We start from the raw sequence: 24,053 nt of genomic DNA, 5'->3' as shown, positions 1-24,053 counted from the left end.
CCTACTCAGATCAATGATCATTACAGAGAGAGACTAGCTATGGGAAAAATCAATAATGAAGTCACTGGACAAGGCGCTCAAATCGAGGAACATTTAACTGGTGATGAAGACATGGTTCGTACATAGTTTGGTCTCGGCTTGTACATAGTCTGGTGTTTTCTGTAGTCACATATGGATGTGAAACCTGGACAATAAAGAAACAAGACAGAAGAAGAATCAACGCCTTCAAAATCTGGTGCTGCAGAAGGAGGTTATCAATATCGTGAATGGCAAGAAGAAGAAACCAATCAATTTTGGAACAAAATAAGCCAGACATGTCACTCAAAGGAAGGATCACCAAGCTACGACTTTCCTACCTTGGATGCATCATACGAAGAGAGAGATCAGTGAAGAAGGAAAGCATGGTTGGAAGAATAGAAGGAACAAGGAGAAGAGGAAGACCAGCAAACCTGATGGCTTGGTACAATCAAGCATATGGCGCTGAAGACCCTGGTAAACCTATTTAGGCGGAGAAGACCCTGGTGGACCTATTTAGGCAGAGAAGACCCTGGTGGACCTCTTTAGGCGGAGAAGACCCTGGTGGACCTCTTTAGGCGGAGAAGACCCTGGTGGACCTCTTTAGGCGGAGAAGACCCTGGTGGACCTATTTAGGTGGAGAAGACCCTGGTGGACCTATTTAGGTGGAGAAGACCCTGGTGGACCTATTTAGGTGGAGAAGACCCTGGTGGACCTATTTAGGTGGAGAAGACCCTGGTGGACGTATTTAGGTGGAGAAGACCCTGGTGGACCTATTTAGGTGGAGAAGACCCTGGTAGACTTATTTAGGTGGAGAAGACCATAGTGGACCTATTTAGGTGGAGAAGACCCTGGTGGACCTATTTAGGCGGAGAAGATCTGGTGGACCTATCTAGGCTGCACAAGATCGATCTTCTACAGAGCGTTCATCCATCAAATCGCCATGGCTTGAGATTGAGCTGAAGGCCAGTAAATAATACATTAAGCTGCCGTGGGTAGAGATGATCCATCAACAATCTATAAATACAGTTTAACTGTCTCCCCATTGTAAAGTGAAGGTCACATAGATTGGATTTTAACCTATTTAATCTGTTGTTTCCCAAGCGATAAGTAATGCCAAAGGTGCGGTGACAGCCGTTTATCTCTTCTCCACCCACTGAAACAACACAGCTGAGCTCAATGGGCACTTTTATGGGCAGTCGGAGGAGATTATCCAGCCAACTATGTATACTGCACCCATACAGATCTGGCCTCTCATTGCATCGCCTGTGGTTTCTCCCCCATATTGCTGCATACTTCAGCGTATATGTAAAGCATGTGGCTTCTCACTATGGATTTCCATGTTGGCTTAGGATATATTCAGATAATGTTACACACGGCCTGTGATTTGCATGGCATTGATCTGCTACTGTACAAAGCATCGTGTGACCTTAATCCATAGGTGAAAACGTGTTTGTACATTACATGAAATGCAATGGATGTCCAGGAATTCCTTAACATAAGGTTCGTCTTCTAGTTGGTATCTGTGGAGAGGAGACCGGTACAGAAATAATAATGGGGCTGACGAGGGAATAGCCGGTTTCCATATGTATACAAAGTGGAAAACCAAAATTTGGAGATATCCACTTGGGACCTCCTTTATGTTGCTGGGTTTTCTCACAAAAGACTGAAGACAGGTGTCTTCTAACCCTTAGAGGCCTTAAGAGGTGTGTGCAATCCCATATCTATGGTATACCTACCATAATAACACCGAGAACCCACCCAAAGCTTACTTATATAATCAGAGGGTCCGCCATGTACCTCCCACAAACGCCGTCCTCAATCCTTTTTGGCAAAGCGTAGAATATCACGATGTGCCGGCTGTGCTCACCGGAAAGGAGCAGATCTGGAGAGTCAAAGCATGGTTGTCTTTGTAGTTCAACGCATTTCGGTACCAGACCAGCACCTTTCTCAAGGTAAAAGACCAGTTGTGTTTTTTGTACCCTGAGAAAGGCGTCGGTCTGGCACCTAAACACTTTGCAGGGGATACAAATCTGTGCTTTGACTCTCCGGATCGCCTCCTTTCCGTGAGCGCAGGTGTCGTGATATTCTACCCTTTGCCAAACTGCTATCTGGACAATACTTTCCTCCAGCCATGGAGCTGTGGCTATGGTATATCTGCCTTCTACACGTATTGTTTCCTTATACAACCCCTTCATGTGAGCACTACCTTCATCTTCACCCCCATTTTGATCATTACAGTCCTGCCCTATCTTTGCGCCTTTGCCAAACTGCTATCTGGACAATACTTTCCTCCAGTCACGGAGCTGTGGCTATGGCATATCTGGCTTCTACAGGTGTTGTTTCCTTATACAACCCCTTCAGTTGAGCACTACCTTCGCCCCCATTTTGTTCCTTACGGTCCTGCTCTATCTTTGCGCCTTTGTCCCATCCAGATGTTCACCATCCTAAATCCTTGTCTCCAGGCTTTGCCTCCCCCCATCCCCCTTCACCCCTTCTTCCTCTATTGTTTCTGCTGCAGAGCTCCCCGGCTATTGAGATGGGGGGTTAGGCTTTATCCGCAGGGGATACAGAGCTTTGTGCATTTAGAGGACTGACCCATAGAGGTGAGCGCAGAGCGAGAAAATTTCATTATAAGTGGAGCAGCTCAAAAGGTGTCTGATCTCACCCGGATTCGCCCCAGTAACAAGTCTCCTGCAAATGGTCAATCATTGACTGGATGTAAAAGTTACTCTAAAGTTTCCCTAGAATTCGGTGCAGAGAGGTAGCAGAATCCATTTAGTAGATTAGTGTTATTCTCCTGGGTTGGGGGAGGGAAGGAGTTCAGCAGGTTGCTCAGACTGGGAAATGATGGGGGAGGGGAGACGTGTTTCAGAGCTTTGCACAAGTTCAAGACTCTGTGCAGGGGAGACAATAGATGGGAATTGTGTCACCCCCTCCTCTATAGCATCATCCCCCTCCCCCGTCATGTTCATCCGGGAACTTTTCTGTTCAGAGTTTAAAACTTTTCACTGTTTGTAAATAAATTTTAGTGAATGGAGACGCCATGGCCGGGCTCCAAAACATGATTTCTTCTATTCCCGTTTGTTACAACATAATGTTTTAAGTCACTTTTCACGATGTTTATTTTTTTCTTAAACTGTTTGGCACTAGATCTAAACCCAGAATTGGTATTTCGATTTGCATATGGTGGAATGGAGCCACAACTGAACTTCCTCGAAAGGTTCTACCCTTTAGGGCACGTTCACACGGGGCAGGTTTATCGCGCAGATTTCTTCCACTGCTCATCCTCAGTACTCTTTTGTACAGCAAAATAGGCTGGCAACACAGAAATAGTAATAGTGTTTTGTTTTTTTGTTTGTTTGGTTTTTTTTTCCTATTACATAAACAGTTTCAGCAGTATCTGGTGGCTTTTCTCCTCTATGTATCCTTCTTTTTTTTTTTTTTTTTTTGTAGGTGGGAAAAAAATGCATATGATGTGTTAGTTTGCCCTTCCCCTGCCTGTTGACTCTCACCCACTATTCTTGTCACTTTAAGCCCCTGTGCGCACAGTGCCGGTTTTGCGGCGTTTTTGCAGTTTGTTGCCCTATACTGCATGTCTTTGCTTCCCCAGCAAAGTCTAGGAGAATTCAGAAAGGCTGTGCTTTTTTGCCTCCACTTTTGGGTGCAGAAAAAAAGAAGCACTTCTTCTGCGTTTTTGCATTTAATATAGTGAAAAAAACGCATGGGAAAAAACGCATGTATGTTTTGATGCATTTTTTTTCGGCCAGAGGAGTGTTTTTGCCACCGTTTGGTGCGTTGTGTTGCATTTTTCGCTGGAGAAACAAAACTTCAGTGTGCGCACATAGCCTTAGAAAAGTGTAGGCTCTCTGCAAACTCTGTGCAATTTTGTTGTCTTCATGCTTTTTTCTTTGCAGATTTTATTCAATCCTGCAAGGAAAAAAATCATCCCAGCAAAGTCTGTGAATCCTGAAATCCTGACTTGCTTATGCGCACGTTGCTTTGTTTTTTGTTTTTTTTTTTAAATTCCTTGTAGGTTTTGTTGCAGAAAAAAAATAAGCAACCTGTCAATTTCAGCTCTGTGCACATGTTGCTTTTTTTCATGCTTTTTTTTCTTTTCTTTTATACTTTTTTCTTCGCAGATTTTAATCAATACTGCAAGGAAAAACACATCCCAGCAAAGTCTATGAGAAGCGTGACTTTCTGTGCACATGTTGCTTCTTTTTTTCCTTGCAGATTTTGTTGCAGACAAAAACAAGCAACATGTTTTTTTCCTGCGTTTTCCCTCTCAATAGATAAAGCATGAAAACATGCTTTTTTTCAGCAGCTTTTTTCTGCCAAAACATACTTTTTTTGTGCTGAATAGAAGCACACAAAGCGATGTGTGCACATAGCCTATCTGTGAAATGTTGCACATTTTGGAGAACACTAATTTTGCACAGTATTTTTTGCACTTCCCTTTGTAGCATAAATTAAAAATAAATTTCTCCATTACTATTTAATTTTAAAATAAATTTCTGAAAAAAAAGTCAAAGTAATTTTTTTTTTATAGATTAGGTTTGGGTGTCGTCAGTTATTTCTGAGGCAGTTGAAAACAAGTTTTTCACAAGGAAACCTCTTCAAAAACCGCTCCTTTTTGGGAAACTTTTTTTCTTTTTGTTGTGTTTTTGGAGCAGAAACTCCACGTTTTTGAGGAGTTTTTATATTTGGAGGAGAATTTGAAGAGTTTTACGCTCAGTTTCTGCTGAAAAAACTCCTTGGAAAACTCAGTGTGTTTATTTGTGGAAGATTTTGGAGTGGATCCACACTCCACTAAAAAGCTCTGTGAACATAACCTTTAAGTAGTAGCTCTCCAAATGTTGGTACTCCCATAATAACCCGTTATATAATTCTGGGAATGTCACATGTGACGGACTTGGATTGCTGTGGTTAGTGGTTAGTTTTTCTCTGCAGTTGAGCTCCAATGGATGGTTTAGTAAAGTGTAGTTCTCATGCAGGAACACGTCGGTAATCCACTAAGGATCATGTATTTGCCTACTCGGTACCGCTACTGTTTACAGCTCATTAACTTGCTATGTGTTATTTTGGAGTTAATCACCCGGAGGATTATAGCATTTAAAAAACATGAGTTATTTTTTTAGAAACAGCGCCCACCCGTCCACAGGTAGTGTGTGGTATTACACCTCTGCCTCATTCACTTCAATGGAGCCGAGCTACAAAACCAGAAACAGTTAATGTTGGAAAAGCATATTTTGTTGTTTTTAGTTTGTGGTGACATTGGTAATGTGACAGCAATAATCAGGCAAGTCGTGTGACCAACACATTTGTGCAACTTGTCTCTGACTTGCCGCTACACAATGAGTGAGCACTACCATGCTCGGGTGCTCAGTACTCGTAACTAGTGATGAGCGGGCACTACCATGCTCGGGTGCTCAGTACTCGTAACTAGTGATGAGTGAGCACTACCATGCTCGGGTGCTCTGTACTGGTAACTAGTGATGAGTGAGCACTACCATGCTCGGGTGCTCTGTACTGGTAACTAGTGATGAGTGAGCACTACCATGCTCGGGTGCTCAGTACTTGTAACTAGTGATGAGTGGGCACTACCATGCTCAGGTGCTCAGTACTCGTAACTAGTGATGAGTGAGCACTACCATGCTCAGGTGCTCAGTACTCGTAACTAGTGATGAGTGAGCACTACCATGCTCAGGTGCTCAGTACTCGTAACTAGTGATGAGCGAGCACTACCATGCTCGGGTAATCTGTACTGGTAACTAGTGATGAGCGGGCACTTACCATGCTCGGGTGCTCAGTACTGGTAACTAGTGATGAGCGGGCACTACCATGCTCGGGTGCTCGGTACTCGTAACTAGTGATGAGCGAGCACTACCATGCTCGGATGCTCAGTACTCGTAACTAGTGATGAGTGAGCACTACCATGCTCGGGTGCTCAGTACTGGTAACTAGTGATGAGCGAGCACTACCATGCTCGGATGCTCGCTACTCGTAACCCGAGCATGGTAATGCCCACTCATCACTAGTTACGAGTACCGAGCACCTGAGCATGGTAGTGCCCGCTCATCATTAGTTAAGAGTACCGAGCACCTGAGCATGGTAGTGCTCACTCATCGCTTATGTTTATTTAATCTGACTGGGCATGTTGGAATTCATCATGTCCAATCCTTTCATCCCATTGGAGATTAACTATTGTTAGAGGAGTCTAGCTACTGTTTACTCCCCTATCATGCATGCTTGGCTGAGTTAATGGGCAACCTTATAGTAATAGCTAGTGCCTATGGATCCTGGCTTACTACCGACCATTAGGAGAAGCAGGAATTTAATAAGGATTTTTCCTGTCTGATCTTTCCTTCATGAGATAAGCAGTGCCAGATATGACCTGCAGCCGCTTCTCCCTCTTGGGATTGTGGCCCGATAGTTGTCCTGTGTCGGCTGCCATTAGGTATTAGTAAGTGGCAGATAATGTGAGATGACGAGGTATTGAGCACTTGGCAGTTGTACAAAGACTTTCACAAGTGTAACAAGTGTTTTTCACGGATGTGACACAGCTGAGGACGGGTTTATTTCTGTTTGTTTGCGTTGCTGGGTGATTGTCATTTATCAGTGTCAAAGGTTTTGCTGCTCAACCTGTCTGGTGTTATACACCCTATGCGCTGTGCGTCCATCACTGTGCAGGGGAATGTAGTACAGAAAAATGACTACCCTGTGTGATACAAGAACTTTACTGCCAGGATTTCAGGGGAGAGGAGTACAGCTTATTGCAAGAGTGCACCATTACCACAAATTAAGGCCTATGGCTCTGTCTCTGTGGCTCTGTCTCTGTGGCTCTGTCTCTGTGGCTCTGCCTCTGTGGCTCTGCCTCTGTGGCTCTGCCTCTGTGGCTCTGCCTCTGTGGCTCTGCCTCTGTGGCTCTGGCTCTGTCTCTGTGGCTCTGTCTCTGTGGCTCTGTCTCTGTGGCTCTGTCTCTGTGGCTCTGTCTCTGTGGCTCTGGCTCTGTGGCTCTGGCTCTGTGGCTATGGCTCTGTGGCTGTGGCTCTGTCTCTGTGGCTATGGCTCTGTAGCTCTGTGGCTATGGCTCTGTGGCTATGGCTCTGTGGCTATGGCTCTGTAGCTCTGTCTCTGTGGCTCTGTCTCTGTGGCTCTGTCTCTGTGGCTCTGTCTCTGTGGCTCTGTCTCTGTGGCTCTGTCTCTGTGGCTCTGTCTCTGTGGCTCTGTCTCTGTGTGTGTGTGTGTGTATGTGTGTGTGTGTGTGTGTGTGTGTGTGTGTATGTGTGTGTGTATATATATATATAATATATATGTATATAATATATATATATATATATATATATATATATATATATATATATATATATATATATATATATATATATATATATATATATAATTTATTTTTTTTAAGTTGACAGTCGTTCTTGATATTAACACTTTTTTTTTTTCTTTGGTGTACAGCTTATTGCCTTGGAGACAGACCATCGCTGCTATACACAGCTTGTAATCACTGCGCTGAAGCTGGACGGGTTTACGAGAAAACATTGTGTTATTCCAATGATCATGGCCAGCTTCAGTGCAGTACAAAGAGCTTGTAAGCACTGCACGCTTGGCCACCCCTGCTAGACTGTGGTATTGATCGGTCTCCTAGGCGACACACTGAAAAGAAAAGTGTTAACTCAAGAACAGCTGAAAATTCTCATAAAAACCTTTTTTTTTTTCCTTCAAGCACTATTATATAATAAGCCGTGCATAGGTTGATGGGGCTCCTTTTATTATTTTGAAGTGAGGGAAAGGTTATTCTGGGATAATTCTGGCCAAATATTAATGCTGTGTTTTTTATCAATAATACCTATATACAAGGCAAAATAAAAATAACGTACAGGCAGCGTATAATCCTGCCACACGGGCCTACATGATACTGCCACACAGGGCCTGCCATAGTCCTGACATGCAGTTCTTACATGGTCCCGCCACGTAGGGCTTACATGGTCCTGCCACGCAGTTCTTACATGGTCCTGCCACGCAGTTCTTACATGGTCCTGCCACGCAGTTCTTACATGGTCCCGCCACGCAGGGCTTACATGGTCCCGCCACGCAGGGCTTACATGGTCCCGCCACGCAGGGCTTACATGGTCCTATTATAAGAGGCTATATACTATACGACGGTGTACATACCATAACACCATCCAACTCCGCTGCCGTGTGGTCATTATGAAAGAGGCCTGGTTGAACTTGGCATTACTTCCCTCACTTCAGACTCTAGAGGTCTCCTCCACAACAATGCTATCACACAGGTCAGCCTCTGGAGTCATTGCTCCTGTTTAAAAACAGTTTTTAATTAAAAACAACATTTTAGTGAAAGTTAAATCGCAAGGGATCATGTAGGTGTGTTATTACTTATACCTGCCCCAACATGATCTTCCAAACACATGAATAGTTTTACGTTCAGTGCTGTGTAGCTGTGAAGCTCCCAGCGTTACCAACGCACATAGTAACCTCCAGAAAAGTATATGCAGTATCTATGTACGATGTAATAGCAAGTCACATTAAACTATCACTTTCTAAACTAAACTCTCGTTCGATATAATCCAATTAAAAAGTTGTTCCCAAGTTACTGCTTTTATGATATTATCCAGAGCTGCATTCATAATTCTGCTGGTTATTAGCAACTTCAATCCATTCAGCTCAAATTAAGTGTTGTTGTTTTCAACAGTATATGGTGTAAACGTGGAGCTGGCAAGAAATAGCCGCTCCGAATCCTGCAGAATTATGCATGCAGCTCCGGAGTGTAAGGCTGCTTTCACACATCCGGCTTGAGCTCTGCGGGTCAATCCGGCTGTGCAAGCTATGCAACGGATGCGGTGAAAACACCGCATCCTTTGCATAAGTTTTTCCCATGCGGCCCGTCCGGTTTTTGCCGCTTGCGGCATGCTACTGAGCATGCGCAGTGGCAAAAACCGCATGCGTCGGCCGGATGCGGTTATTGCCGCATCGCGCCGTATCCGGCCGTCATAGGCATGCATTGAAAAATGCGCCGCATCGGCCGAATGCGGCGCGATGTGGTTTTTTTTGCCGCACGAAAAAACGTGCCAGGCAACGTTACATCCGGCCAACGCACCGGCTGAATCTGCCGCATGCGGCAAAAACCGGACGGAACGCAAGGCCATGCGGCACAATGCGGCACTAATTAAAGTCTATGCAGGAAAATCGCAACCGGCAGCAAAAAAAAAACGGTTGCGATTTTCCTGCAAAGTGCCGGATTGTGCCGCATTGCAGAAACCGGAGGTGTGAAAGCAGCCTAATACAGGCTGACTCTGCATCAGTGCAAGATAAGAAATGTAATATGTATACTCAACTCTATTTAGATTAAATAATTATAATTATTCATATATACTAATAGAAATAACACAGGTATGCAAAATTTAGGTTTATGAAAATTGTTTCAAGTCCAATTACTGATCCTTCTGTTTTCTCATACCCTGATTTAAAAAGAAAAAAAAGAATCCCGTCTTGTATTTTTAACCATGGTGAATGGATTTTGCACAAAATGCACGTGAAATTACGTACAAGCGAGATGAACAGACTTTTTATTGTAGCCAAAAATGTGCACTATTGTATGTATGTACCGCCCCGCGCTCGGATCCAGGCTCGTTTGTGGGTGGCTGCGTCTGGTCCCCCACTCGGGTTGGTGGTCTCCGCCTTTCTCCTGCACCTTCTGTGTAGCTGTGGACATCCCGTGCTTCAGCAACGGGAGTCCACTCCCCGGCGTTGTGTGTCGGGAGAGCCCGTTTGCCCGCAGACACTGGCCCGTGGGATCTCTCTGCCTGAGCGGTGGCTTTTTATCCCCCTCGGTGGGCTGTTGTCTTCAGTCGGGACTTGGGTGGGAAAGGACCTAAAGTCCAGACCTCAATCAGTTAATTAACGGGGTCCAGTAGTTTTGGGACCGCAGTCTGCGTACCCCCCTTTGTGCTCGGGTTTCCAGTCGGTTCACCGGTTCGGTACCTGCAGGCCACTACCCTGCCCCGGTCCCTTACTGTTCCACCAAGCTGTCTCTCCGGCTCCTGCAGGCTGAGGCCACCTAGCCAGGGGTGACTGGGCTCCGACCCAGACACCTGGAGTTAGACTGGGGCAGACCTGGGCACAGGTCTGCCTCCACACTTGAACTTCACTACTCCACTCTCAAGACTCAACTCCTCTCCTCAGACTCAACTCCCTGTTTTTTCCTTCCTCAGGACCTGTGAACTCCTTGGTGGGCGTGTCCAACTGCCTGGCTCCGCCCCCTGGTGTGTACATCAAATCCTGAGGGAGGTGACTAGGGTTTTAGGTTGGCTGATGACACCTTTTTAGGGGACGGTTGTTTGTGCAAGGGCCTACCTGTGACTACCTGGCTAGTCCAGGGCGTCACATGTACAGTATGTATGTATGTATGTATGTATGTGTATATATATAATATATATAAATTTATTGAACATTCATTCTGCAAATTAATTCAAACTCTTGCGCCTTTACCTTCTCTCTTCCAGGCTTCATTTGATACTTTCCTTTTCTAGAAGGCTGCAGATCTTCTCCATGAAGCATTCGTCCCCCATCATCTTCACATTCCATCTGTCGCGGGCGGGAAGGGGACGCTGCGCTCACCCACTGCTCGGGTTCGGCTGCTGCTGCTGCTCGGTGGCTCGAGCGGTGGGCCGGATCCCGGGGAGTCGAGCGGCGCTCCTCGCCCGTGAGTTAAAAGGGGACTGGTTTGGTTTAGGGATATTGTTCGTGACGCCACCCACGGTTGTGGTGAGGTTGTGGCACCACCGCTGCTCTGGACGGGGATCCCGGGAGCGGTGACAGGGAGCAGCTTGGATGTTGTTTCTCCCCTCCGTGGGTAGGGGGGTTGGTTGTCCCGGGGCCCGGTGATGGGGTAGGGATGGATGGCAGGCGGGTTACGGGGCCTGGTGAGGTGCAGGGTCGCGGGGGCAGCGCGGTGCCGCACAGCACGGTGGTACTCACTCAGCCAATGATGAATGCAAAGTCTCCGGTAAAGCAAACGGCTGGATGGACGGGTCCCACAGACGGCTGCGGTAGTTCTCCCGGTAGATTGGCGGTGACTGCCTTTCCCTGCACCTGTTACGTTCACGGTTCCAATGGCTTCCCACCGGTAACCCGCTCCCCAGCTTAGATGGAGGCTGAGGGAGCCCGCAGGCTGTGGCCCTGGGAACTGTAGCCTTGGCGGTGACTGTATTTCCCTTCACGGTTTGAGCGGTTGCCTTCAATCGGGTCTTGACTGCTGGGAAACCCCGGAGGTTCCCTTCGCTAACGGATTTGACCGGTTTTACGGCGATTCCTAGCCTGGTCGGGGTCCGTAAGCCCTGCCGAATGGTGCTGGCTTTTCTTCGCTCCCCGATCCGGTACCGGCGGGCCACCGCCCGTCCCCGGTCCTTACGGTTTACTTCAATCAGCCTCTCCTGCAGACGGTCACCACCGTCTGCCAACCTTGCTGTATGTGCCCGGGCCACGCACCCGGACACGGTCAGTCTCCTCCACTACCACTTCACTTCACCACTCCTCAACTCAACTCTATCTCTCCACACTGACTTCCTTTTCCCGCCTCCAGGACTGTGAACTCCTCGGTGGGTGGGGCCAACCGCCTGGCTCCACCCCTTGGTGTGGACATCAGCCCCTGGAGGGAGGCAACAAGGATTTTTGTTTGACTTCGGTGTGCCTAGCCGGGGTGTGGGGTGTGTTGTTGTAGTACCTGTGACGTCCTGGCTTGTCCAGGGCGCCACACATCTACCTTGGTATTGTCATTCCATCTCCTTGATATACTGATCAAATATTTCTCCTTGCTCTTTGCTAACGGCACCAAAGTTTTCAAGAAACTTCAAATTCATCAGATAACCCGAGGCTTTAAAGCATTTCCCCATATTCTCCATGATAGGACTTAAATTTTGGATCTTTGTTCTTAACTAGACCTTTCTTCACAACTTCTTTAATAGAATCCCAAGCCCTTTTCTCAACATCTTTCATTTTTTATTTCGAACACATCGTCCTTCATGATTTTCCGTATATCCGAACCCACAAAATCGTCTTCCTTCAGTTTTGCTTTGGACAGTCCCTGAACTTTGTACACAGGTACTTAAGTCTCTCCTCACATCAAATTTGATGTTCTTTGCCAGTTTGTCCTGAGGAAGAGAGCTGAGTCTCCTGAAACGCGTTGACCTCTGCATGAAATAAAGCAACATAATCTTAAACCTTCATGATCATTTGGTCATTGGCGCGGCTTTGAAACCCATCTCTACTACTCTGTTATCCGCCAATGTGGGGACTGCTGCCGTGGCTTGGAGTTACCTGCTTTTACAGGAGTTGTGACTTTCACAATCCCTATTGGTGAGTAGGATTGCTCATTTCTAAACCCCGTATCTATTGGGGTAAGGCCCTATTTGCGCTTCTTTTTCCACAGTTTCTCTCACTCGAGTCCTGGTTGCAAAGATGTTCTTGTTGGCCAACGTTTTGGCTGCAGTGATGAGTCCTATGCCGGCTGTCCCATTCACATAAAAAGCATGGAGACTTTTTGTATCCTCCTTGCTGCCCAAGGAGCGAAGAGAGAACTTTTAGTTCACCACATATTGCTCATCATTGATACTCATAGTTGAGTTTCTTGAGAATAAGGTCTAAATTCTCATAGCTTGCCTTCAGGTGTGTCGAATTCCCTACAGGCATACTGAAGTATACTGGCCACCATTGTTCAGTAGAAGCTTTCAGATTTTGGGGGGATGAAACAATAGTCTCCCATCACTCGTATTGTACGCCATGTTAAACAAAAATTTCAATCAGCCCAGGAACATCACTACAATATATTAAAACACTGTCTTGAGAACATATGCAAGGAATTCCTTTTGGAATCCGATGGAATTCTATTCTATTGGAAGCCTATGGAGTCAGTGTTTGTGAAAAAACTGTACGTGATGGATTTTTCTTGATAATTTTATTGAGTTCAGTGATCAAAGGTATATAAAAATCACTTCTTACTTTTCAAACAATTTTGCCCTTGTGGACCTGTGTGATTATTATAAAAACTATATTATACGTATGACTCTCGTAGTTGCCGCCATAGGGGAAGAGGAGGTGACCAGGGTTGCAGAGCGGAATTTGTCATTAGGCCTTGTACATTGGTCATAACATATGGACTTCAGTACTGCAACCAAAAACCTAATCTCTGCCCCCCTTCCCCACATGCTGGTCATAGATGCAACATATGGCGGCAGAAGTAGCCATGCGGTGACAGAATCTAATTCTTTGTTTATCCATTTTATGTGTTTTCATTGTTTTCCTACTTATCCATCAAGAAAGGAGTAGATTAGTTTGGAAGCAGGTGGTGATGGGAGAGATTAGCGCCTAATTCTCTGCCCCTTATTAACAGATTGCTTATGATTGATTTCAGCTTTCCCAGTTATTCCCTTTTTTGCATATTTACTATGTGAATACATTTTATATAAAATATTAAAATTAGAGAGAGTGACAGAAGATGTAGTGATGGATATGATGCCAGTGTGGAGTAGATAAAGCACGTCCTCTTCTGTAATAACCCAGGATTACACCTAGAATGGAGAGATTAGACCTGAAGGGGTCGCATCTTCTTCCGGGCTGTTGATTTTAGGAGCATTTTACTGAACAATGCATTTTCTTTGCAGACATGACGCTGTTGTCATCGCAACCTGAAATCCTGGAAGGGGGACAGTCTGCTGCATCTACCGCCGAAAATTCAGAGACGAGGATGCTGGAGAAGAGGGCAAAGGTGATTGAGGAACTGTTACAGACCGAGCGGGACTACCTGAGAGATCTGGAGACACTGGTGGAGCACATCATGTTCCCCCTGCAGGCTACACAGGTAAGACTGCGCTCGTGTTATAAATGTCATTAACTTATCACCATGTACATATAAATAGGGGTTAAGTTTGCAAAATAAGGGGTGCTTCACACACAGCGAGATCGCTACTGAGATCGCTGCTGAGTCACGTTTTTTGTGACCTCATTAGCGATCTCGCTGTGTGTGACACTGAACAGCGATCTGGCCCCTGCTGTGAGATCGCTGCTCGTTACACACAGCCCTGGTTCGTTTTTTTATTGTTGCTCTCCCGCTGATAAGCACACATCGCTGTGTGTGACAGCGAGAGAGCAACAATCCTGAAAGTGCAGGGACCAGGAGCCGGCGTCTGACAGCCTGCGGTAAGCTGTAACCAAGGTAAACATCGGGTAACCAAGGTGGTTACCCGATATTTACCTTCGTTACCAGCCTCCGCAGCTCTCAGGCTGCCAGTGCCGGCTCCTGCTCCCTGCACACGCTAAGCGGTGTGCGCTGGTAACTAAGGTAAACATCGGGTAACCATACCCGATGTTTACCTTAGTTACCAGTGTCCGCAGCTTCCAGACGCCGGCTCCGTGCAAGCGCAGCGTCGCTTGCACGTCGCTGCTGGCTGGGGGCTGGTCGCTGGTGAGATCTGCCTGTTTGACAGCTCACCAGCGACCATGTAGCGATGCAGCAGCGATCCTGACCAGGTCAGATCGCTGGTCGGATCGCTGCTGCATCGCTAAAGTGTGACGGTACCCTAAGACAAAAAATACAGGAACAAAGCAAACGAGGGCATCTAATCTAGTCTGAATTGAATCCAGTCACAAACATAATACTCATCACTAGTTACCAGTACTGAGCACCCGAGCATGGTAGTGCCCGCTCATAACTAGTTACGAGTACTGAGCACCTGAGCATGGTAGTGCCCGCTCATCACTAGTTACGAGTACAGAGCACCCGAGCATGGTAGTGCTCACTCATCAATAGTTACGAGTACTGAGCACCCGAGCATGGTAGTGCTCACTCATCACTAGTTACGAGTACAGAGCACCCGAGCATGGTAGTGCCCGCTCATCACTAGTTACGAGTACTGAGCACCCGAGCATGGTAGTGCTCACTCATCACTAGTTACGAGTACTGAGCACCTGAGCATGGTAGTGCCCGCTCATCACTAGTTACGAGTACTGAGCACCCGAGCATGGTAGTGCCTGCTCATCACTAGTTACGAGTACTGAGCACCCGAGCATGGTAGTGCTCACTCATCACTAGTTACGAGTACTGAGCACCTGAGCATTGTAGTGCCCACTCATCACTAGTTACGAGTACTGAGCACCTGAGCATGGTAGTGCTTACTCATCACTAGTTACGAGTACTGAGCACCCGAGCATGGTAGTGCCCGCTCATCACTAGTTACGAGTACTGAGCACCCGAGCATGGTAGTGCTCACTCATCACTAGTTACGAGTACTGAGCACCTGAGCATGGTAGTGCCCGCTCATCACTAGTTACGAGTACTGAGCACCCGAGCATGGTAGTGCCTGCTCATCACTAGTTACGAGTACTGAGCACCCGAGCATGGTAGTGCCTGCTCATCACTAGTTACGAGTACTGAGCACCCGAGCATGGTAGAGCCTGCTCATCACTAGTTACGAGTACTGAGCACCCGAGCATGGTAGTGCCTGCTCATCACTAGTTACGAGTACTGAGCACCCGAGCATGGTAGTGCCTGCTCATCACTAGTTACGAGTACTGAGCACCCGAGCATGGTAGTGCTCACTCATCACTAGTTACGAGTACTGAGCACACAAGCATGGTAGTGCCCGCTTATCACTAGTTACAAGTACCGAGCACCCGAGCATGGTTGTACTCACTCATCACTAGTTACGAGTACTGAGCACCTGAGCATGGTAGTGCTCACTCATCACTTTAAGAATCGCAGTTTATGTTCAGATACTCAAACAAAGCGTCATCAGGGGCCAGGAGCTGCAGTCATTGCCACAGCCCCTGCCCTCTCCCTGAAATGAAGCATCAACAGAGGGCAGAGGCTGTGACAGATCTGGTCCCTGTGCACGGTCATTGTGCGATTTGCACAGTGACGGCACGCTCTGCACTGCTGGCTCAGATCAGTAGGGAACTGTCAATGCAGTGTCAAAGTAACTGGCGGCATTCAGACACAAATACCGCCCCTGCAAGGGACATGAATGATGATGCTTCATTTGAGGGAGGCGGCAGTGACCGCAGCCTCTGCCACCTTTTATGACGCTTCGTTTGAGTATAGCATGCACTGGGATTCTCAAGCTAAGCGTCATCAGACAAGAGGGAGTTGAAAAAATCAATAGTAGTTAGAAATTAGTTTTGATTGGGGCAACAACTCGATAGGGATGTAGCTTGAAATTTCTTCAGCCTTCGGACCACCCCTTTTAAGGGGTGTTCATTTTCAGTTTACGCCACCTTTACTACATTCATTGTCCAGAAGGATATTTTACATGCATTGACCATGTGTTTGTTAAAACCACATCCCTGCATTGGACCTCCAGTCCGAAGTATATGTCTAGCAATACTCCTGATGTATAACCCAAGGCTAAAACTATTCAATCCTCTGTGAGCTCAAAACCTCAGCAATACAAATCTGTCCCCTGTTCTGATGGTTTTCTACAATGTATCGGGTATCGCTGAGGATTTTGGAGCTTGGATTGGAATGTATCAAACTCTAAGCTGTCAGATGTTTAAAATTTAGATGGGTAAAAGCCTCTCGGTGTATACTAGATTACTTGCCATTCACTGACAGCAAGCATATGAATTTTATTTTAAAGTTACATAACTATTTACATATTTCTTGTATGTTTCTTGTCCAGTTTTGCTATAAGTCTCTTATAATGCATTGCATATTTCTTGACTAGATGACAAATGTGGATTTCGATGTTCTGTTTGGAAATATCCATTCAGTCATTGGTGTGACGAAGATGTTTTTGGGAGCGCTGGAGAACTGCGACTCTGTCGGTGCGTATTCAGTTTAGGATTGGAGTTCTTTGTGTGATCTGACCAAATGACATTGAAATAGCTCAATAGTTTATATACAGAGATGCTAAATGCCAAGGAGATTAAAGGGGTTGTCCACTACTTTAACATAGGAGAGGTCGTCAATGTCTGATCGGTCCTGGTCCGACACCCCACATTCCCACCGATCAGCGGATCTCAGTGCTGGCGGCAGCAGGTGGCTGTAAATGCTCAGTTCCGGAACTGCCCCTTTTTTTTTATAGTGGCTGCGGCCGGGCACTGCACATCCACTTCCCATTATAATCAATAGGAGCTGGATGTGCAGTGCCCGGCCGCAGCCGCTATCAGATAGGACAGCTCCAGAACGGAGCATTTTTGACAGCCTTCTGCCGTCTGCACTGAGAACCGCTGATCAGTGGGGGTGCCGGGTGTTGGACCCCGGCTGATCAGACCTTGATGACCTATCCTAAGGATAGGCCATCAATGTAAAGTAGTTGACAACCTCTTTAAGACTTGCGGAGCAGTGCAGTACCGTCATAAGGTGGCGGTCTAGCTTAGTAAATCACTGTAAATTACTAAGGACCCTAGGGATGAAAAGCAGGTGACAGCCGCCTATCAATGTATAGAGTCATAACGCAAGGTCCTGACCTGTATAATCACTTCTTCTGTACACAGGGTTGATATTCCTTGAGCACTCTATGGAGCTGGAGTCCGTGTACAAGGAGTATTGCCAGAATCACGAGGAGACCATCGCACTGCTGGAAGCCTATGAGAAAAACGACAAGTTCCAGAGAAATCTGCAGGAGTGTATGGAGACCGTAAAGTACGAACATAGTATAATCCTTTCCTGTGTTTGGTAACATTGGCATTCGGATGACTACAAAAGACAGTTGATTAAAGGGAATTATCCACCAGGATTTTGCTATATGAAGTAAAGGCAGTATCATATCGGTGCTTGGATGCTGAATCCAGGCATACCTTTTGTTGAAAGATCGGATGCTTGATTGCTGAAATATCTTTAATCAAAGTTGCAGAAATGCCCTGCACTTTTATTTATGTTTGCAGCGGTGCGGGCCTTTGTGGATCGGGTCCTCAGTGTATATTCCTCCTGCTGCGTCTTCTATTGCATGCCCCTTTTTTTAATTAAAATATTGCGCCATTGCTTTGCTGCTGTTGGTGTGCAATACAAGATGCAGGAGGAGAAATATACCCCAAGGACCTGACCCACAAAGTCCTGCACCCGATACATTCGTCAGTCAAAGTGCAGTGCACTTCTGCAACTTTGATTACAGATATTTCAGCAACCAAGCATCGGATCTTTCTAGAACAGGTACGTCTGGATTCAGCATCACAGTGCCAGTATGGCACTGCCTTTACTGTATATAGCAAAATCTGGTGGTTGGTTCCCTTTAAGGACCTCCACCACCTTGGGCACTTTAGTCCCCAGTTGTTTCTACCACTTATAAGAAATCTAGTGTTCAAGCATACATGGGTTTGGGGGGGTTTGCAAAAGGGAGATAATGGCTACTGGTCTTTTATGACTCTGCTTATCTCCTGAATAATCAAAGAATGAAAATCTAATATGGCAACAGTCAGGACTGCCCTGTAGACATTTTGATTGTTGGGATTCCTGTTAATTTTGGTTGGGTCTGAACACAATTGGCTAGTAAAGTGTGGCTAGTGCTTTAGTCCCTCATTTGTGAGAGTGGGTTTCTAGCTGGATCATAGCAAAGCCTTGTTGGGGGGTCTCCTCCTTTCATGGCTCAAGGGTCAACCCATGACTTTGGGGTCCGCATGTAGTTCTCTTGTATGGAGCCTCATTCAGACAGGTTCCGTTTCTCTCCGCATGCTCCAGTGCAAAGTTACAGAGCGCTGTGTGTTTTAGCCTCCTGTTCACACCACGTTTCATGTTACCTGTGTCCCGTTTGATCTTTATGGTAATACTAGAAGGTGGCCCGATTCTACGCATCGGGTATTCTAGAATTTACGTATTGTGTAGTTCATGTATGATTTTTGTTATATATATAGATGTTGTTGTGTGTAGTTACCAAGTGTTTGTGTAGGGCGCTGTACATGTTCTGAGTGTCGCGGGGGGTGAGAGCGGTGTTGTATGTGTGTTGCGTGTGTTGCGTTGTTTGTGGAGCGCTGTGTGTCTGTAGCGTTGTGTGTGTGTGTGTGTGTTGTGCGGTTTGTGTGGGTGTGGTGTGTTTTGGGGGGAGGTATGTTTTGAGGAATGTGTGTGTTGTGCAGTATGTGCGTATATTTGTGTGTGCAGCGTTGTCTGTGTGTGTGGGTGTCTGTGTAGGGCGTTGTTTGTGATTCCTAGTGTGTGTGTGTTGTGCAGTGCGCGTGTGTGTGTGTGTTGGGGGGAGGTGTGCACCTCCCATCGTGCTCCATCCCCCATGCTGCGCACCCCCCATCGTGCTGCATCCCCCATGCTGCGCACTCCCAAACGTGCTCCATCCGCCATGCTGCGCACTCCCAAACGTGGTCCATCCGCCATGCTGCGCACTCTCAAACGTGCTCCATCCGCCATACTGCGCACTCCCCATCGTGCTGCATCCCCCATGCTGCGCACTCCCAAACGTGCTCCATCCGCCATGCTGCGCACTCCCCATCGTGCTCTATCCGCCATGCTGCACACTCCCAAACGTGCTCCATCCGCCATGCTGCGCACTCCCAAACGTGCTCCATCCGCCATGCTGCGCACCCCCTATCATGCTCCATCCGCCATGCTGCGCACTCCCAAACGTGCTCCACCCGCCATGCTGCGCACTCCCAAACGTGCTCCATCCGCCATGCTGCGCACTCCCAAACGTGCTCTATCCGCCATGCTGCGCACTCCCAAACGTGGTCCATCCGCCATGCTGCGCACTCCCAAACGTGCTCCATCCGCCATGCTGCGCACTCCCAAACGTGCTCCATCCGCCATACTGCGCACTCCCCATCGTGCACCATCCGGCATGCTGCGCACTCCCAAACGTGCTCCATCCGCCATGCTGCGCACTCCCAAACGTGCTCCATCCGCCATGCTGCGCACTTCCAAACGTGCTCCATCCGCCATGCTGCGCACTCCCAAACGTGCTCCATCCGCCATGCTGCGCGCTCCCAAACGTGGTCCATCCGCCATGCTGCGCACTCCCAAACGTGCTCCATCCGCCATGCTGCGCACTCCGAAACGTGCTCCATCCGCCATACTGCGCACTCCCAAACGTGCTCCATCCGCCATACTGCGCACTCCCCATCGTGCTCTATCCGCCATGCTGCACACTCCCAAACGTGCTCCATCCGCCATGCTGCGCACTCCCAAACGTGCTCCATCCGCCATGCTGCGCACCCCCTATCATGCTCCATCCGCCATGCTGCGCACTCCCAAACGTGCTCCACCCGCCATGCTGCGCACTCCCAAACGTGCTCCATCCGCCATGCTGCGCACTCCCAAACGTGCTCCATCCGCCATGCTGCGCACTCCCAAACGTGGTCCATCCGCCATGCTGCGCACTCCCAAACGTGCTCCATCCGCCATGCTGCGCACTCCCAAACGTGCTCCATCCGCCATACTGCGCACTCCCCATCGTGCACCATCCGGCATGCTGCGCACTCCCAAACGTGCTCCATCCGCCATGCTGCGCACTCCCAAACGTGCTCCATCCGCCATGCTGCGCACTTCCAAACGTGCTCCATCCGCCATGCTGCGCACTCCCAAACGTGCTCCATCCGCCATGCTGCGCGCTCCCAAACGTGCTCCATCCGCCATGCTGCGCACTCCCAAACGTGCTCCATCCGCCATACTGCGCACTCCCCATCGTGCACCATCCGGCATGCTGCGCACTCCCAAACGTGCTCCATCCGCCATGCTGCGCACTCCCAAACGTGCTCCATCCGCCATGCTGCGCACTCCGAAACGTGCTCCATCCGCCATGCTGCGCACTCCCAAACGTGCTCCATCCGCCATGCTGCGCGCTCCCAAACGTGGTCCATCCGCCATGCTGCGCACTCCCAAACGTGCTCCATCCGCCATGCTGCGCACTCCGAAACGTGCTCCATCCGCCATACTGCGCACTCCTAAACGTGCTCCATCCGCCATACTGCGCACTCCCCATCGTGCACCATCCGGCATGCTGCGCACTCCCAAACATGCTCCATCCGTCATGCTGCGCACTCCCAAACGTGCTCCATCCGTCATGCTGCGCACTCCCAAACGTGCTCCATCCGCCATGCTGCGCACTCCCAAACGTGCTCCATCCGCCATGCTGCGCACCCCCCATCATGCTCCATCCGCTTAGGAGTGCGCAGCATGCCGGATGGTGCACGATGGGGAGTGCGCAGTATGGCGGATGGAGCACGTTTGGGAGTGCGCAGCATGGCGGTTGGAGCACGTTTGGGAGTGCGCAGCATGGCGGATGGACCACGTTTGGGAGTGCGCAGCATGGCGGATGGACCACGTTTGGGAGTGCGCAGCATGGCGGATGGACCACGTTTGGGAGTGCGCAGCATGGGGGATGCAGCACGATGGGGAGTGCGCAGTATGGCGGATGGAGCACGTTTGCTCAGCCTCTCTCCTTCCAGCCTCCCTCAGCATCAGCCCCACCCTCCCAGCCTTCCCCAAGATCAGCCTCTCTGCTCCCAGCCTCCTCCAGCACGCCGTGCTCCTCTGCCGACACTCACCCACACAACCGATCGCATCCACTCACCCACACAACCGATCGCATCCACTCACCCACACAACCGATCGCATCCACTCACACACACAACCGATCGCATCCACTCACACACACACCCGATCGCATACACTCACACACACACCCGATCGCATACACTCACACACACACCCGATCGCATACACTCACACACACACCCGATCGCATACACTCACACACACACCCGATCGCATACACTCACACACACACCCGATCGCATACACTCACACACACACCCGATCGCATACACTCACACACACACCCGATCGCATACACGCACACACACACCCGATCGCATACACGCACACACACAGACACTGACGATATTGCACATACGCGCTGATACTCACAACATCCGGGGATATCACATGCTTCTGGCCATGTGATCCTCCGTCAGGTCCTGGAAGCTCACAGCACAATATCGAGGCCGAGAAGCAAGCGATATCCCAGGATGTTGTGAGTATGTGGATGCGATGTGATGTGTGTATGTGAGTGAGTGTGATCTGATTTGTGTGTGTGTGTGTGTGTGCTGTTATGTTATGTATGTTCTGCAGCTGCAGGACCTTGATGTGTGGATGCGATGTGATGTGAGAGTGAGTGTGAGCCGCTGTACACTGGTAACTATGATACACATCGGGTAACTAAGGGACCTTAGTTACCCGATGTGTATAATGGTTACCAGCTTTCACGGCCTCCGTTAAGATCCCAGCATCGCAAGGTTATGTCTGGCGCTGCCGGGATCCTGACGCAGCCGGTGTAGAAGCAAGCGATATCCCAGCATGTTGTGATGTGTGGATGTGATGTGTGAGAGTGAGTGTGATCTGATGTGTGTGTACTCACCTGGGAATCGGAGCCCCGTGTCAGTTGGGCCACAGCGAGCGTGCATTGCGTGAGGGGGCGGGGCCTGCAGAGAGCCGGGGCGAGAGGCCAATCCGTGTGGGGGGGGCGGGGCCATGGCGAGCCCAGCGGCCAATCAGCTTTGTGTCACCGTAAGGACACAATTTCGGAGCATGACAGACAGACAGACAGATAGACAGACAGACAGACAGACAGACAGAATAAGGCAATTATATATATAGATACCTCTTCTTAGGGGTGCGCACTAAGCTGAGCTCAGGAGCTCGCTATTCATTACTAATGTGCCATGTCCATCAATCCGTGATAACAGTACAAAAATTTCTTTTGCTTCTTTCCTATAACTGTACGTGGGTTGTAACCGTGTTTTGTTTTTTTTCTCCCCCCACTTCTCGTCCCTCTCTTTGTGCTGATGGGTGACGCAGGAGCCTATATCAAGAATTGTGAGTATCAAAAACAAAACTACACTATTCTTAGAGGGGCAATCCAGGTGAATGTGGGAATACCAGAAACGTTTGAGCTGGGAATATCTGTTCGATTTGGGAATTAACTGTTATTATACTTTAGAAGAAAGCAGAACGGTTTTGTGTAAATTCTAGAAGACCTCTTTAATTCTCGGAATCGCAAATCTGCTTATATATGGCATGTTGGTACTTGTGTTGAGCGAGCACTGCCATGCTCGGGTACCTGGTTCTCGAAACGAGCAGGTTGAATGGTAACGGGTTCGACTCGAGTACCGAGTATAATGGAAGTCAATGTTAAACTCGAGCATTTTTCTTTGGAAGCTCTTCTGTAAAAATGCTTGAGTTTCCCATTGACTTCTATTATACTCTGTACTTGAGTTGAGCCCGTTTCGCCGAACACCCAAGCATGGTAGTGTCCGCTCATCACTAGTTACAAGTACTGAGCACCCGAGCATGGTAGTGCCCGCTCATCACTAGTTACAAGTACTGAGCACCCGAGCATGGTAGTGCCCGCTCATCACTAGTTACGAGTATCAAGCACCCGAGCATGGTAGTGCCCGCTCATCACTAGTTACGAGTACTGAGCACCCGAGCATGGTAGTGCCCGCTCATCACTAGTTACGAGTACTGAGCACCCGAGCATGGTAGTGTCCGCTCATCACTAGTTACAAGTACTGAGCACCCGAGCATGGTAGTGCCCGCTCATCACTAGTTACGAGTATCAAGCACCCGAGCATGGTAGTGCCCGCTCATCACTAGTTACGAGTACTGAGCACCCGAGCATGGTAGTGCCCGCTCATCACTAGTTACGAGTATCAAGCACCCGAGCATGGTAGTGCCCGCTCATCACTAGTTACGAGTACTGAGCACCCGAGCATGGTAGTGCCCGCTCATCACTAGTTACGAGTACCAATCCCCCGAGCATGGTAGTGCTCACTCATCACTAGTTACGAGTACTGAGCACCTGAGCATGGTAGTGCTCACTCATCACTAGTTACGAGTACTGAGCACCCGAGCATGGTAGTGCCCACTCATCACTAGTTATGAGTATCAAGCACCCGAGCATGGTAGTGCTCACTCATCACTAGTTACGAGTACTGAGCACCTGAGCATGGTAGTGCTCACTCATCACTAGTTACGAGTACTGAGCACCCGAGCATGGTAGTGCCCACTC

At 48.3% G+C, this 24,053-nt stretch overlaps 1 protein-coding gene across 3 annotated transcripts in view; it reads left to right on the top strand.

The window, feature by feature from the left end:
• The window catches only part of DNMBP (dynamin binding protein), a 159,208-nt gene that overhangs the window by 118,871 nt on the left and 16,284 nt on the right, over window positions 1–24,053 (top strand). For all 3 annotated transcript variants that reach the window (XM_075348430.1, XM_075348428.1, XM_075348431.1), the window contains 4 exons: window positions 13,707–13,903; window positions 16,764–16,863; window positions 17,536–17,683; window positions 22,841–22,858. In XM_075348430.1, the coding sequence (XP_075204545.1) occupies window positions 13,707–13,903; window positions 16,764–16,863; window positions 17,536–17,683; window positions 22,841–22,858 (463 nt within the window). The remainder of the gene's footprint in view (window positions 1–13,706; window positions 13,904–16,763; window positions 16,864–17,535; window positions 17,684–22,840; window positions 22,859–24,053) is intronic.

The sequence above is a fragment of the Anomaloglossus baeobatrachus genome, chromosome 5 (assembly GCF_048569485.1).
Source record: "Anomaloglossus baeobatrachus isolate aAnoBae1 chromosome 5, aAnoBae1.hap1, whole genome shotgun sequence".
Lineage (NCBI taxonomy): Eukaryota > Metazoa > Chordata > Amphibia > Anura > Aromobatidae > Anomaloglossus > Anomaloglossus baeobatrachus.
This window is presented reverse-complemented; position numbering and strand designations above follow the sequence as displayed.